At 45.2% G+C, this 13467-nt stretch overlaps 1 protein-coding gene across 1 annotated transcript; it reads right to left on the bottom strand.

The window, feature by feature from the left end:
* Window positions 1-591: 591 nt before the first annotated feature.
* On the bottom strand, window positions 592-7875 carry LOC130139337 (uncharacterized). Its single transcript, XM_056316136.1, has 3 exons — window positions 7793-7875; window positions 894-1030; window positions 592-788 (listed from the first exon to the last, which is right to left on the bottom strand). The coding sequence occupies exons 1-3, from the start codon at window positions 7873-7875 to the stop codon at window positions 592-594; spliced, it is 417 nt and encodes a 138-aa protein (XP_056172111.1).
* Window positions 7876-13467: the final 5592 nt, after the last annotated feature.

The following is a 13467-nucleotide window of genomic DNA, read 5'->3' as shown; positions in this document are numbered from 1 at the left end:
TGCTAGTAATGCTTACAGCATGTGCAATATCAAGTCTCATACATAGCATAAAATACATTATTCTACCAATAGCAAACACATAAGGTATATTTGCAATCTGCTCTCTTTCTTCTGGACTGTTGGGACACATATCCTTGGAAAGACGGATTCCATGTGTCACGCCCCGAACCCCAACGGGCTCACAACACCCTTTCAATGGTCGTATTGAACGCGACGTCCCAGGACGTGTCGCCGACCCGAACGAAACACTCGAAGACAAATACAAGCGGAAGCGAAAATCAAACAACCCAGACAATTTATAATGACAACAGGGCAGCACTTGCACAAAACAATAAACTTATATCATTAGCTTGAGTCCATAAAATTCATACAATAGGCTTCTAGACTTAGCATCCACCTTCATCATCAAAAAGGGATAGGTGGTAGGGTAAACTAGATAGATGCACAAAAAGGGCTCTACCAAAAAGGGGTTCTAAGCCCGGCACCTAGACACTCCTACGGGGCCCAATCCGAATCAGACCCTGAAGACTCGGACTCCGTATCCGAGTTGATCTCGATTGGCTGATCCTCATTAACCGGCTCTTCCTCGGGCTAGAATTCCATAGGCTCCTCCTTGGGCTCAAACTCTTCTTCGGGTTCGGGCTCCTCAAACTTCTCTTCGAGCTCGGGATCTGCAGGGGCCACAGGTTCTGGTACGGGTTCCGGTTCAGGACTAGGTTTTACCGGGGGATCTCTGGAATTCAGGACCTCACCACCAGGAGCAATAACAGCTGAGGGATCCCACTCGCCTATACCATTAAACGGAACATCAAAATGCCGAAGCGGTCCGTAGACTCTGTATAAATCCCGATATCAATATGCCCGGTATATGTCGGACTGCAACTCCGGTCTACCCATATCTACCCACACCACTGTGGTATGCTTAACATAGGTCTCCCCGGCTTCTACAGGGTACTCCACCGCCGAGTACTTAGTATGCCTCGGGATCCCAAAACATTCAGGCAGATCACTCGTGGTCGGGGTCGGGGGTCTGAAATGGTTTATAAATCAACTATGAGAATAAATCTCAATAAGTAGACAACCTAAGCCCCACCTAGGCCAATGCGTACCCAGACGAGTCTAACATACGAACTAGCAGCCAACACAATCGAATCCACACAACCATACTTACCTCGCCTCAACTCAAGTGCCAACTCTGCATGTTAGTTAAATCATCATAATTGCAACAATAATTCAAGAACGTAACATAAACACTCAAGCGCCATATACACGCACATTCACCCAATTCAACCAAGCACGTTTCGCATGCGTGTCCAGCCACTTTCCATGACCCGTGTCAACATGCCTCAGGTCTAGCCCTCCGATCAATCCAAGCTTAGTCCCGCGCAACCACGCCTCAGGACATTTCTCTTGACCCGCATAACCACGCCTCAGGTCATTTCTTGCCTTTCTAGCCACACCCGCGTAACCACGCTTCAGGTTGGCAGCCCTCCAATCAATCGGGGCTTAGTCCCGCATAACCACGCCTCAGGACATTTCTCTCGACCCGCGTAACCACGCCTCAGGTCATTTCTTGCGTTTCTAGCCACACTTGCGTAACCACGCCTCAGGTTGGCAGCCCTCCGATCAATCCGGGCTTAGTTCCGCGTAACCACGCCTCAGGACATTCTTCATGCACATACACCACAACACAATTCGCCACTCTAACACGTCGTACTAATCAAATTCAAATCAAGAACTCACCACACTAGCCCACCAATCCGACATTCAAGTTGGCACATTCAAACATCAATTTCACCCACAAATGCCACGACAATCCGGTCATTGAACCCACATAATTCAGCCACTAATTAAGCCACGCAATCACCACAATTTAATCTACCAATTAATCACATTCACATATCAATCCTATTCCAAGCTTAGCCACTAAATTGATACTAATTAACCCCTAAACAAGTCTAATAATACCCAAAGTACTAGGTAGGGTTTAGGAAGTCACTTACCTAAGTTTGGCCCGGGAAAAACCGGCAAGGGGCCCAAAATGGCCTGGGGGAATAGTAGCGGCTTGGCGCGGGCGAGGGCGTGACGGGCACGGTGGCCAGCAACGTGCTTAGCCATGGTCGGGGCGCTCGGCACGGCGCTCGGCCACGGCTGGGCACTTGGCCCGGTGAGCTGGGCAACTCGGCCATGGCCTGGGCAGTGGCCTGGGCTGTCAGGCCACGGTTGGGGCAGCGGCTGGGCACGCGGCAACGGGCTTGGCCACGGCCGGGCGAGCGGCTGGGCTACTCGGCCGGCGAGCTGGGGCTGGCGGCCGAACGGCAACGGCGACAGCAGAGACAACGGCGGCGGCGACGACCTCGGCCAAGGCACGAGCAATCCGGCCAAGGCAGCGGCGATTGGCGGTCGGGACAGAGGTTAGCGACTGGGAGCAGGAGGTGGCGATGACGAGCTGGACGAGCGAGCGGTAGGCGAGCTGGTCCCGGCGAGCGGCGGTCGCGAGGTGACGGCGTGCGACTGGTAGGTGGCGACGAGCTCGGCCGGAACAGGGGACGGCTACGTCGTCGTCGGAGCAACAGAGGCGACGGCGGCGATCGGGGCGGCACGGCGGCGTTGTAGGCGGTGGGGCAAGGCCAGATGAGCTGGCTAGCGGCTCGGCGGAGCCGGGCCGCGGCGAACGCGGCGGCGAGCTGCTGCTCGTGCGCGAAGGGGAAGTAGGGAGGGAGAAGAAGGGCAGTCAAGTGAGGGGAGGCGGCTGGACGGACGGCACAGCGGCTGGGCAAGCGGGCGGGGACAGGCAGACGGTTGGCGACGGTCGGCGATGAGCAGCAAGAGAGGGAGCAGAAGTAGGCTGGGGAAGAAAGAAGAAGAAGAAAAGAAGAAAGGAGAAAGGAAGAAGAGAAAAGTAGTAGGAGAGAGAGAGAGGAGGGTCGTGCATGGGAAGATGGAGGGAGTGGATGTGAGCGTGAGAGGGGGAGGGGACGCGGCAGAGGAGAGAGGAGAGAGAGGGAGAGAGAGAGAGAGAGAGAGAGACAAAAGTCAAACATTACACTCGAGTGCAATCCGACGGTCCTCGTTCAAACCCGGAATCGATCCAACGGCCCATGAAAAACCTTAATTATAAATTAGGAAAAAGGGCCAAAACACTAACTAAAACACACTACAATGGAGGTTTACTAGTCCAAATCCGCACCCGATTCAAATTTCACTTTTCACTAATCCCGGGCAATGTCGACACTGGCCATGATAATATTGATACCGTCCAATTAAATTCGTCACGAAACTTCGAGAAATTCGACACCAAAGTTCGGGCTCTAAATAACGGTCAAATTCGATCGAGTGCGATTCTAGCGAAATCTCTAATTTAAAAATAACCCAAGAGTGATCAGTTCCGGGCGAGATTTAACTATAAGCGCATTGACAAAATATATGTTTTATAAATTCCAAAAATGAGTCGAAATTCGGAATGTCACAACTCTTCCTCCCTTACAAAAATTTCGTCCTCGAAATTTACAACCCAACCCAATTATTCGAACAAATGGGGGTATTGGTGTCGCATCAGCTCTTCGCTTTTCCATGTCGCACCTTCGGTTCCATGATGCTCCTAAATTACTTTGACCATCGAAATTGTCTTGTTCCGCAACACTCGTTTCATTCTGTCCTCGATCGTTACTGGCCTTTCCACGTACGACACTCTATCGTCCACGTCTATTTCTTCATAATTCAGCACGTGGGTTGGATCCGGTTCGTATTTCCTTAACATAGACACGTGGAACATATTGTGAACTTGGGACAAATTCGGCAGTAGTGCGAGACAATAGGCCTAGGTGCCAATCCTCTCTAAGACCTCGAATGGACCCACGTACCTCGGGCTCAACTTCCTTTTCTTGCCAAATCGTGACAATCCTCTCATAGGCGATACTTTGAGGAAAACGTGGTCCCCCACTTGAAATTCCAAAGGCCTACGTCTCCGGTCTGCATAATTCTTTTGGTGGCTCTAAGCGGTCTTAAGCCTGTCCCGAATCACTTTGACTGTTTCGATTGACTGCTGAACCAACTCACTGTTCCTCCCAACTACCTTTAAAATCCAATACACATTCTCGCAGCATATCTTCCAAAGTTTGAATTATCCTTTCAAATTGGCCATCTGTTTAGGGGTGATAGGCTGTGCTAAACTGGAACTTCGTTCCTAATGCCGTATGAAGACTTTTCCAAAAAGCGGCAGTAAACTTAGGATCACGGTCTGAGGTAATTGTCACTGGCACTAAGTGAAGACGGACTATTTATCGCACGTATATCTCGGCATACCTTTCCAAAGCGAAGTCCTTTCGCACCGGCAGAAAATGTGCTGACTTTGTCAATCAGCCGACTACCACCCAAATTGAATCATGACCCCTCTGACTCCTCGGTAATCCCATCACAAAGTCCATTGTGATGTATTCCCACTTCCATTCAGGGATGTCCAATGGCTGCAATATTCCACCCAGCTTGTAATGTTGCGCCTTCACTTGTTGACATATTAAATACTTGGCCACGTGCTTGGCCACATCCACTTTCATGCCATTCCACCAATAATGCTGTCGCAAGTTCTGATACATCTTCGTACTACCTGGGTAACTACTGTAATTGCTATGGTGAGCTTCTGACAAAATTTCTTCCTTCAGTTCTGCATCACCGGGTACACATAACCGTCCACGGAACTTCAGAATCCCATCCTCGGATACCTGAAACTCCAATTTCCTTTTTGGGACATCCATACCCAGAATCTTCTGACTCTTCGGGTCCGTCGATTGTAAAGCCTTAATCTTAGTCTGGATTTCCGGTTCAATCCTCAATGCTGCAAGCAGACTTGAGACATGACTCACTTCAAACTTAAACTCCGAATCCCGAACTCCCTCCAACAGAGTCCATTCCTTGACCATTCTATGCGCGACGCTCGATTTCCGGCTCAGTGCGTCTGCTACTTTATTAGCTTTTTCGGGATGGTACATAATCTCGCAGTCATAGTCCTTAAGGAGTTCTATCCAATGACGCTGTCTCATGTTCAATTCCTTTTGGGAGAACAAGTACCTTAAACTTTGATGGTCCGTATAAATCTGAAATTTCTCCCCACACAAGTAGTGTCTCCAAATCTTAAGAGCGAAGATAATCGCAGCCAATTCCAAGTTCTGTGTCGGGTAGTTCAGCTCATGTGGTCTCAATTGTCGCGATGTGTATGCCACCACTCTTCCATGTTGCATTAGCATGCATCCCAATCCCCTTAGTGACGCGTCACTGTAGATCTCATAACCTCCTGGACCTGACAGGATTGTCAACACTGGCGCGGTCGTCAATCTCTGCTTTAACTCTTGGAAACTCCTTTCACACTTATCCGTCTATTCAAACCTCGTCTTCTTCTTTAGTAACTGCGTCAACAGTGTCGCTAATGCTGAAAACCTCTCCACGAAGTGTCTGTAATAACCTGCCAGACCCAAGAAGCTCCGAACCTCGATTACTGTTGTCGGCGTTGGCCAATTCGTAATTGCCTCAATCTTTGTCGAGTCCACTGAAATTCCATTCCCAGAATCTTTGTCGGGTCCAAGAAATGCTACCCGATTTAACCAGAACTCACACGTAGTAAACTTGGCATAGAGTGCATGTTCTCTTAAAGTCCGTAGAACCATCCGTAGATGTTGCTCGTGTTCCTCGAGGCTCCTTGAATACACCAAGATGTCGTCGATGAATACAATAATGACTGATCTAAGAATTCCCTAAACACCCGATTCATCAAATCCATGAAAGTAGCTGGGGCGTTAGTCAATCCAAATGGCATCACTGTAAAGTCATAGTGCCCATATCTCGTCTTAAATGCCGTCTTCGACACATCCTCCTTTTTAATCCTCAATTGATGATAGCCAGTCCTTAAGTCGATCCTTGAAAATATCGACGCCCCTTGCAACTGATCAAACAGGTCATCTATCCATGGCAATGGGTACTTATTCTTAATGGTCGCTTGATTCAACTGTATGTAGTCAATGCACAACTTTAACGATTTGTCCTTCTTCCTCACGAATAAAACTAGCGCTCCCCATGGAGACGCACTCGGGCGAATAAATCCCTTATCCAACGACTCCTGCATTTAAACCTTTAATTCTTTTAATTCTGACAACGGCATCCTATAGGCTGCTCTCGAAATCGGTTCCGTTTCTAGGGCCAACTCAACCATGAACTCCACTTCTCTATCAGGTGGCAATCTCGGCAATTCCTGAGGAAAGACATCGGGGAAATCGCGCACCATAGCTATGTCTTTTAGTCTCGGCTCCTTAACCAACAAGTTAACCACAAGATAGTTATCTTTCTACACCTCAATGACAAAGCTCAATCCATCCAATTTCAATCTAATGGTCTCCCAAAAACAATCGCCCTAGTTCTTTACAGAATCCGAAATTTCCAAACGATAACTCATTCATCCAAATCTTGCCCAAAGAACATCATCAGTAATTCCGAAATCCATAAACTTATTGCGCCTATCCACTATAAACAATTATACGTCGTACATGATCATTCAAGTTATAACTTCAAAATCATCTCCTATTACACCCAACATCATCACATTACACATCCAGACTTTCAAGACAAATCCTCTGCTTTCCTCCCAGCCACAGCGTACACCTTTCCTTGTGCCTATGGTCGTTCCATGTTATTTTGCGGGGTAACTCCCGCTTGATGTCCTACTTGCGGTTGCTATTGCTGTATTAATGGCCTAGCTCGTCTGTTCGGGCAGTTTCTCACTTGGTGACCATGTCAGCCACATACAAAACACGCTTCAAGTCCATCTGGGCAAGGGCCATTCCTGTGCCTTTTTCCACAAGACCGACATGCGGCATTGGAGTAGTGGTTCAACTTTCCAAAGTTCTTTCTTACCGGAGGGACAAGTCTCATATTCTCTATCATAGACTTCTTTCCAAAGTTCCTATTGTCCGTAGCCGGCGTGTACCGCGATCCAGAAGCGGCAGCCCCTTTCATTCATATCCCTTTCAACCAGTTAAGTCCTCTCATACAGCTCATTGTAATCCCTTAAGTTCAGTAGTGTCAATTGACCATAGAGATTCGGCTTCAGTCCATCTCAGAACTTCCTCGCCCTGTCCACTAGGTCCTTTACCATTCTTGGGGCAAATTTGGACAGCCTTGCAAACTCGGCTTCGTACTAATCCACCCGAAGTCTCATGAATTCAGCCAACATGGTTCGTGCACTTACCTCAGGCCCTGACGCACCTGCACCTCACACGTCATTGCATAACATCACTCAGCAATCACAATCAAACAGTCTGGGGTACGCATGGCACACGAGTCTCCCTAATTGGCTACCCCAATGTCATCGCTCCTTATCACTCCAGGCTTCGACTAACTTGGATCAAGCTGACCTTGCTCTGATACCAAATCAACAGTGATGTCACGCCCCGAACCCCAACAGGCTCGTGACACCCTTTCAACGGTCGTATTGAACGCGACGTCCTATGACATGTCGCCGACCTGAACGAAACACTCGAAGACAAACGCAAGCGGAAGCAAAAATAAACAACCCAGACAATTTATAATGACAACAGGGCAACACTTGCACAAAATAATAAACTCATATCATTAGCTTGAGTCCATAAAATTCATACAATAGGCTTCTAGAGTGAGCATCTACCTTCATCATCAAAAAGGGATAGGTGGTAGGGTAGACTAGCTAGCTGCACAAAAAGGGCTCTACCAAAAGGGGGTTCTAAGCCCGGAACCCAGATACTCCTACGGGGCCCAATCCGAATCAGACCCTGAAGACTCGGACTCCGTATCCGAGTTGATCTCGATCGGCTGATCCTCATTACCCGGCTCTTCCTCGGACTCGGACTCCATAGGCTCCTCCTCGGGCTCAAGCTCTTCTTCGAGTTCGGGCTCCTCAAACTCCTCTTCAAGCTCGGCCCGACCTGATTTTTTAAATAATTAATTTTTTTATTAATTTTTTGAATTTTTTTAAAATAATAATAATAAACTCTAATTAATGAAATTACTATTAATATGCCTAATGTCTAGTTGAGATGCAATTAAATAACAATTTTGTTTTAGGAATTAAGGACATTAACCCCTAAAAAATTTTATAATTAGTTTTGGGCAAAAAATTAAAAATAGGTGTCAACATAATTGGACTTATTCTAAAGTGACTTCATTTTGGTATTTTTCATGGAAATTCGGAATTAAAAATTACTTTAAATAAACTATCAGGATTAGGATATTATCAAAATTAAGCAAGGAAATAAATTACTCTAAATCCTAATTTAAATTGAAAATTATCCCATCTTTCTAGAAAATATTCAAAAGTGAATCTAAGTTATTCTATCATGTTTGAAGAAAACTGTCTAGATACACTCTAAGCATGCAACATTATCGCTAAAAATCAATTCAAAGTATTCCTAATCTTTTTGAAATTTTCTTTTAGAGAAACAAATCAAACAAGTGATAAATACCACTATTAAATCAATCTACACAATCCGCGAGATTTACCTTATCTTTTTAAATTTAGAAATGATATAAACCAGGGATCATATCCAAGTAATTATGGATACTGATGGAAGGTTTCTCGTTTAAATTTGGAAACGGGATAAAATCATCTATCGTATTTAAATAGTTATGGAAAGAATGAAAGATTATCTGTGCTGCCGAGTATCATATCTCACAGTTAGAGATCAGATTGTCATCCAAGCACATTGTTAAGAGAATGGGTTGATATTCAAAATCTTGCGGATATCATGCATTCATCCAAAGATATCCGAAATTCTCTAGGAGATAACAATATCAAACAAATTAGGCAGTAAAATATTTGAATTAATGTCATATGAAATTCTAACCTAATTTGCGAATAATTTCCAAATTTGAACTTGACACCGCACCATGATTGCATATTACAGGCATTGACCGGCGGTAAATCACCAATGTGGTGATTGTTGGGAAAATCTCCTATGTTGTTTTGAAGATAACAAAGACAATCAAAGGCTACTAGTGTGTGTATTGATTGAGTATTACTAGGTGATAAATGCATAAGCTGAAATGTAGATATTATCATAAATAGCACCAGAACATTTTGATATGAGAAGTGCTCTGCCACTATCTAGATGTTTGCAGATATCTAAGGTGAACAAGATATTGGGTAATTGAAGATGTCTATAAGCTGGAAGGATCATCAGATATGGTGAACGTCTAGAAGGATCTTGATCGAGGGTGAACAACCTGAGAAAAATGGGGATGTTCTATCACGCCCTAGTCCTATTTCCCCAAGGCTTGAGCGTGCGACTTCCCTTCATTGGTCATTGAATTGCGACGTCCGAGGAGGTGTCGCCGACCCATTCTTTGTATCTTTTGATTAATATATACGGAAGAAAATCCTATATCTCCCAACCAACAACATAAAAGGGATAGCATGGAAAATACTTACACAAAAGCACACTTCATATATATGCATCATCGACCCACATTGGAAGTTAGACTAATTACACGCCCGTTACTCGGGTCCTTTCCGATTACATAAAAAAAAACGAGAGGGGGTCAGGGTTAACTTAGCTCCTCTACCTACAAGGGCTATCTCCACACACAAAAAATGGCTTCCTCCACACTAGGGCATGCTATGGCTTGGGTTCGGGGTCGTAGTTTGGATCCGACTCCGGGTCACTGACGGAACCGTCGGGGATGTCCGTCACCATAGGGTCCCACGGGATCGCGCCCAGCACACCCGGTGGTCCGTCAAAGCCCCGGAGAGCTCCGAATAGGTTCCCTCCGAACCATACGTACCATGCCCTGAAACGGTGAGGAACCAAGTTGCTAAGTACCTCATCGACCCAAACGGTCGTCGTGTACTCCTCGTACATGGTGTCGGTCCCTGGCGCTACAAACTCTATGACCCCTACGTCCTGGTCCACGGGGACAATAAAACACACGATCCGAGTATCAATTCTAGGGCCTGAAAAGGGTTAAACAAAAACACATGAGTAAACTCAATAAGTAAGACCTCTAAACCTTGTATAAAGGATACCTCGCCTCGGAAACATGACAAACATAGGACTTAACAAGTCGATGGCAAATCAATAGCAAAGCCTTTGCTTTTCCTTATCTATATACATGAAAGGTAACATCACCCTCTCGGCATGCCAAAAACACAATCAAATAATCACACGTGAATTCCTACCTCCTGTCAGCACGTAAAATTTACACGAATAATCACACGTGAAACCTCGCTTCTAATTGGCATGCAGCAAATACACATAGTAATCAAGAACACTTCATATCACATATTCATGCACAATGCATCCATACGTGTTTCGATTATTACGACCACTCACGGCCACGACCGACACTCGTGTTGGTGGTCTTCCGGCGTAACCGGGCATCATCCCGCCTCATCGGGCACGGCAACGTCTCGACCTCACTCAAAGACGACATTCATTTAAGAGCATCATTTCGAAATCCATTCGCGAACGGCTTTGGAAATTCCATTGAGCGTCATCCCCCGCAATCATACGGGTACAGAACCATTTATATGCTCACGCAAGCACATCAAGCATTCAAGCCAATTATTATCTTTCACTTTAACCAATGCAAGAGTGTTTAGTGCTAACACGGTTAGAACATTTGAAATCCCGCACACATAAAAATGCACGAAAATAATCACACGTGAACAACCGCAATCCTTCGACATGCGAAATTGCACATATTTCACTTACAAATCTTCCTTGTAAAGATGGACACACGCAAGATGACTTAAAATGTCGGTTTCTCATAATCCGGCAATCACATGGCAAGATTATTCCTTCCTTCCAATCAACTAGGCACGCGATCGACATACGAATTCCCGAACCTCATACCTCAAGCATAACATGAGCAAACCATACAAGATTTCTATACGAGCTTCCTCTTCCTAGAACAAGCAATAATCAACCCTAACAATCACGGAACTTAAACTCGAAACTTAATCCAACTATGTAGAATCAAGTCCTATCCAAGGTATAGATAATCTACCTACGACACAAGCAATATCATGGTAGAACAAGCTCAAATAAGACTCAACCTAGGTCTGAAACGCGTGGAATAACACCCTGTCCAAGGATTAGCACAACTACTTACTAAACCGGTCGAACTAAGGATGACGACAAACGAACGAACAACGACGGTGAAGAGGCACAGTCGGCGTGAGGATGGCACGGACAGCATCATGGTGGCGTGGTGGTGAGGTGGCGCGGTGGCGATGGACAGCGGACGGTGGATGGCAGCAGTGAGGCGGTGGTGGTGGTCGAATAGAGAGGAAGAGAGGGAGAAAAAGAGAGAGAGAGAGGGTTCGGTGGAAGAGGGGCCGAACGAGGGAGAGAGAGAAAGTGAGAGTGAGTGAAATGAGAAGGGTTATCTTCCTAGGTGCTCTTACAAGAAGGCCAATAATGCAATTGCATTTATGAACTCTACTATCTACCCTAGCCTAGGTCTTCCTTAATTTGCTCCCATCCAAGCAAATACAAGGCCAAGAGGCCATCTTGAATTCTTCTCCATCAAGTCTCACACTAGGCTTACATGGCTACCAATATAGGCACATGCATTTAGTTGAGAACCAAACAAGGAAACCAAACAAGAAGCTAACTAGGTTGTTCTCCTCCTCTTCTCTTCTTAAGTGGCGCCCACTCCTCCTCAAAGCAAGACCAACTTTGGTCTCTTCCCAATCAAAGCTTCTAGAACGTGCATTAAATGCTAAACTATAGGTTACTATTCACGCAACACTATTCACGTACATGGCACATTAGTGTGCAATCTTCCAAAAATCACCAAAAAGTCAAATGTGGGCAAGATGGGCTTCCAATGCTAGGCTCGTGTCTACTTGTCTGAAGTTTAACGGTCCAATGATGCTTAATTAAGTGTCGTCCGAAAAGGTTATATCTTAATTATCCATAAACCGATACTCGTAACTGGACCGAGTTCTATGGTCAAATTCACTTGGAAGAGCCTCTGACGTTGCCCGTACAAATAGGAGACTTTCAGGGATTAAGGGTGACCCGTGGTTGTTCCGAAATCGATCCATGTTTAAGCTTGTTCGACTCATGGTCTATCCCTACTATCAGTGTTTCGATACTTTAGACCATTTCCCGCATCTCAGACATGGGTCGGATTGAGGATGTCGCATGTTCGTGATGGCTTAGAGGTACAAAGATCAGGTGAACAGTTGGATGGACCCGATGATGGTGAACAAGCCTAGAATGAGGATGTTTGGTAAAGTTTGGAAGGACCATAAAGATGAACAGTTTGGTAGAGTCAAAATTGCCAATATGCTTGGAAGGACCAGAAAGATCAGCATTGATATCGGGTGAGAGAAGCTGCCTTATATAGATGAGGTAGAAGATTGTGATGAACTTTAAGGACTATGTGATATCCATGGTGTGATCCATTGGGAGAAGATCACAAGATGTCCTAGTACGTTATTCTGTAAACAGTACCAACGAAACTAAATATCAGTTGATTGATGATGTTTGTATCAATATTGAGACCTCATATCATTGGTGATATTTGAATAATGAACATATGAGGATGTTCGAGATTATAGTCGTTGAAGGGTGGAAATGTGCAACGGGAATATCAAAAAGTCTATCGAGGAACAAGAGCAGGCGTCTGTCAGAAATGTCAGAGCAGTCAGTATTGAGACAATAGCTGCAGGACCTATTTCAGGTTAGCCTGCAAATGTTTAGGATAAATGGCTATATGGGCAGCTCCATCTTTTCACAGCAGCACCAACGGATCTCTAACGGCCAGTTGGTCTTCTCAAGCATTTCCAACGCGAAGATTGAAAATGTCTATTTAAGAGAAAACCTTCTAGGCCAAAATGTTAGAGAGCACAATGTAGAATCCGAATATTTGCTCTAAGTAGCTTTCTCTATTGATATTGTTTCGTTTTCTCAAAAGATCTTCACTGTGATAATCTTGCCGTATAGGAATCGTGTGAAAGATCAAGTGTACAAGAGTAAGTGCAATAGCTGAGCCATGATAGTGTGATCTATCAGTTGTGAAGGATCAGCACTTGCCAATTGTAACTTGCTGAGCAGATTATTAGTGCAATACAGTCCGTATTGCGGCTGTTAGTTTGGAGAGTGAATGTAGGCTTGAGGATAAAGCCGAACCACTATATATCTGCTTGTGAACCTTCTATCTCTTTCACTATTAGCATTACTTGATCTTTATTATCACGATTTGTCAAATAGTAGCACGCACCTGATTTCTACAAACTGTTTCTGCCAATGTTTTAAGTTAAATTTGTTACATTCCGCATATGTTTTCATAGTTCTCAAACAACCTATTCATCCCCCCTCTAGATTGTATTGTTAGCCCCAACAATTGGTATTAGAGCCTCGTTGCTTGTTATTTGAAGCGTTGTGTTTCGGAGCATAAAGATCTTGTTATGGCTAACTTTACAAGAGGTGGTTTTGG

The sequence above is a fragment of the Syzygium oleosum genome, unplaced genomic scaffold, assembly GCF_021117445.2.
Source record: "Syzygium oleosum isolate NSW1041296 unplaced genomic scaffold, Sole_v2.1 Sole_v2.11, whole genome shotgun sequence".
Lineage (NCBI taxonomy): Eukaryota > Viridiplantae > Streptophyta > Magnoliopsida > Myrtales > Myrtaceae > Syzygium > Syzygium oleosum.
The sequence above is the reverse complement of the archived record's forward strand: the minus strand, read 5'-3'. Positions and strand labels throughout refer to the sequence as shown.